This window comes from Octodon degus, unplaced genomic scaffold (genome assembly GCF_000260255.1).
Source record: "Octodon degus isolate 3935 unplaced genomic scaffold, OctDeg1.0 scaffold00279, whole genome shotgun sequence".
Lineage (NCBI taxonomy): Eukaryota > Metazoa > Chordata > Mammalia > Rodentia > Octodontidae > Octodon > Octodon degus.
The window spans coordinates 1,224,174-1,226,068 of record NW_004524855.1 but is presented as its reverse complement, the minus strand read 5'-3'; the positions used below and the strand labels follow the sequence as shown (position 1 = coordinate 1,226,068).

The 1,895-nt window shown below is 58.7% G+C and overlaps 1 protein-coding gene across 2 annotated transcripts in view; it reads right to left on the bottom strand.

The window, feature by feature from the left end:
* The window catches only part of Dagla (diacylglycerol lipase alpha), a 17,563-nt gene extending 15,874 nt beyond the window's left edge, over window positions 1-1,689 (bottom strand). For both annotated transcript variants that reach the window (XM_023707065.1, XM_004646720.2), the window contains exons 1-2: window positions 1,431-1,689; window positions 877-1,014 (exon numbers count right to left, since the gene is read on the bottom strand). In XM_023707065.1, the coding sequence (XP_023562833.1) occupies window positions 877-971 (95 nt within the window). In that variant the 5' untranslated portion in view covers window positions 972-1,014; window positions 1,431-1,689. The remainder of the gene's footprint in view (window positions 1-876; window positions 1,015-1,430) is intronic.
* Window positions 1,690-1,895: the final 206 nt, after the last annotated feature.

Here is a 1,895-nt window from a genome sequence, read left to right as displayed (position 1 = left end):
AACCGTGGTCCCTGTGCTTTGCTAAGCTTGTTCTGAGTAGGTGCTTTAGACCACTGAGCCATCTCACCAGCCCCTATTCCATTCCTTTTTATTCCCCTATTTATACCTCTTGGAATGCGAACATTTACTCTATGCCACTAACGTTGGCAGTGTTTCACTTCTTTGTGATTTTTACAGGGGCTCGCAGCTAAGAGTTTTCCTTGAGTCGCAGACCTGGTTCTATGTTAGCAACACTGGAACTACTAGGACTCTGATGCCTCTTACACGTGGACTAAATGCATTTTCTACCAACACAGGATGAGTCTCTTGGGCCCGAGGCAGAATGTGACAGTCCACCTCTAGAGTGGCTCCTGAGAAGCTCCTAAGTCCAGAGGTCAGGATTGGGAAGCTAGTTGGACTGTGGGGGTGCTACTGTATCAGGGGACTCATCCAGCGCAGTTGAGAGCTATGTGTGCTGTCAGAGGTGGGGTCTGGATGGAAGGAGGTCACTGGGGCCCAGTCCACTGGTGTACCCCTCCCTAGCTTGTCCTGCTTCCTGGCTGCCACAATGTGGGTGGCCTTCCTCTGCAGACCCTTCCACCCTGAAGCCAGCCAGCCAGGAACTGAATTCTGAAAACCGTGACACAAAGTAACGTTCCCTCCATTAAGCCCTGAGCATCAGGCATTTTATCCTAGTGATGAAAAAGTAAGCCACCCAACTAAATCACCCTCTGCCAGAGGCTGTCTGGTGACAGCAGGAGGTGTCCTGGCTCCACAGGCACACTGTTGAAAGGGACATCACTTTGCAGGCTGGTCCTCCAGGGGCTGGGAGGGTCAAGAAGGGCCCAGGCAGGGAGGAACGGGGTCAGAGGCTACGCAGCCCAGCACGAGACTCACCAGGTGGTGTGCAGGAGGAAGAGAAAGACAGCCGGCAAGACGAGGTCATCGCTGCCCACAGACCAGCGCCGCCGGAACACCACGATCCCAGGCATGGCTGGTGGCTCTGAAAGGCTCAGCAGAACCGGTGCTCACCTCCTGGAAGAAAGCAGAGGCCCCTGGAGTAGCCTGAGCCGGCTGCAGCACCCAGGACTCCTGCCCTCTTGGGCCACTGGGCTTCTCCCAGATGTGGTCAGTAGTGCTGCCATCTTTGGCACTAGTCACAAGTTCCACCCTCCATCCTGGGGCCTCCAGACCTCCGGGAACACCGACCCATCCCTCGGCAGGAGCTGCTTCCTGCTGCCCACCCACTCCTAGAGCCAACATCAAGGACCCCAGCAGTGTGATGTCAGACAGCGGGTGCTGGCTCAGGAGTGCCCAGGACCAGGGCCCAAGGAAGGAGGCACTGTAGTCAGTGGGTCATCTCAGCAGAAACCAGTAACAGGACAGGGAGCCTGCACAGGCTGTGCAGACGAAGCCTGCTGGGCACCTGCTCCTGGCCCATGGAGGCTTACATTGCACCTGGTCCGGGGGCAGGTAGCAGGTCCTCCTCTCCCCAGGGAAGGCTTGGGGAAAACATGTGTCCTCAGAGACTGGCATCACTCGGGAAGGAAGCAGCCAAGTCCTCCCTGGCCAGTGGGCACAGCCCTTGGGGTAGGCGAGGGGGTGTGGGGCTGGGTGCCAGCTGGCATGTCTGGCCTGGCCTGTCCCCTGCCCCAAGGTGCAGCCACTTCGTGTAGCGCTCCAGGGCTGCTCAGAGCTGGCAGCCTGGCCAGCCGGCCAGCCTGCCAGGGTCGTGTCTGCTCCTCCCCCCAGGAAGTGACATCATCCACACTCTGAGGAGGAGCTGAAAAGCAGGGACTCAGGGAAGCCGAGTGGGGGAAGGATGGGATAGGGGAGATGCGCAAGGCAGCCAGGGCGGGGGGCCTCAGCAGCGGCAGTGTCTGTGACAAGATTGGGGGTGGGAGGGGCAGGGCAAG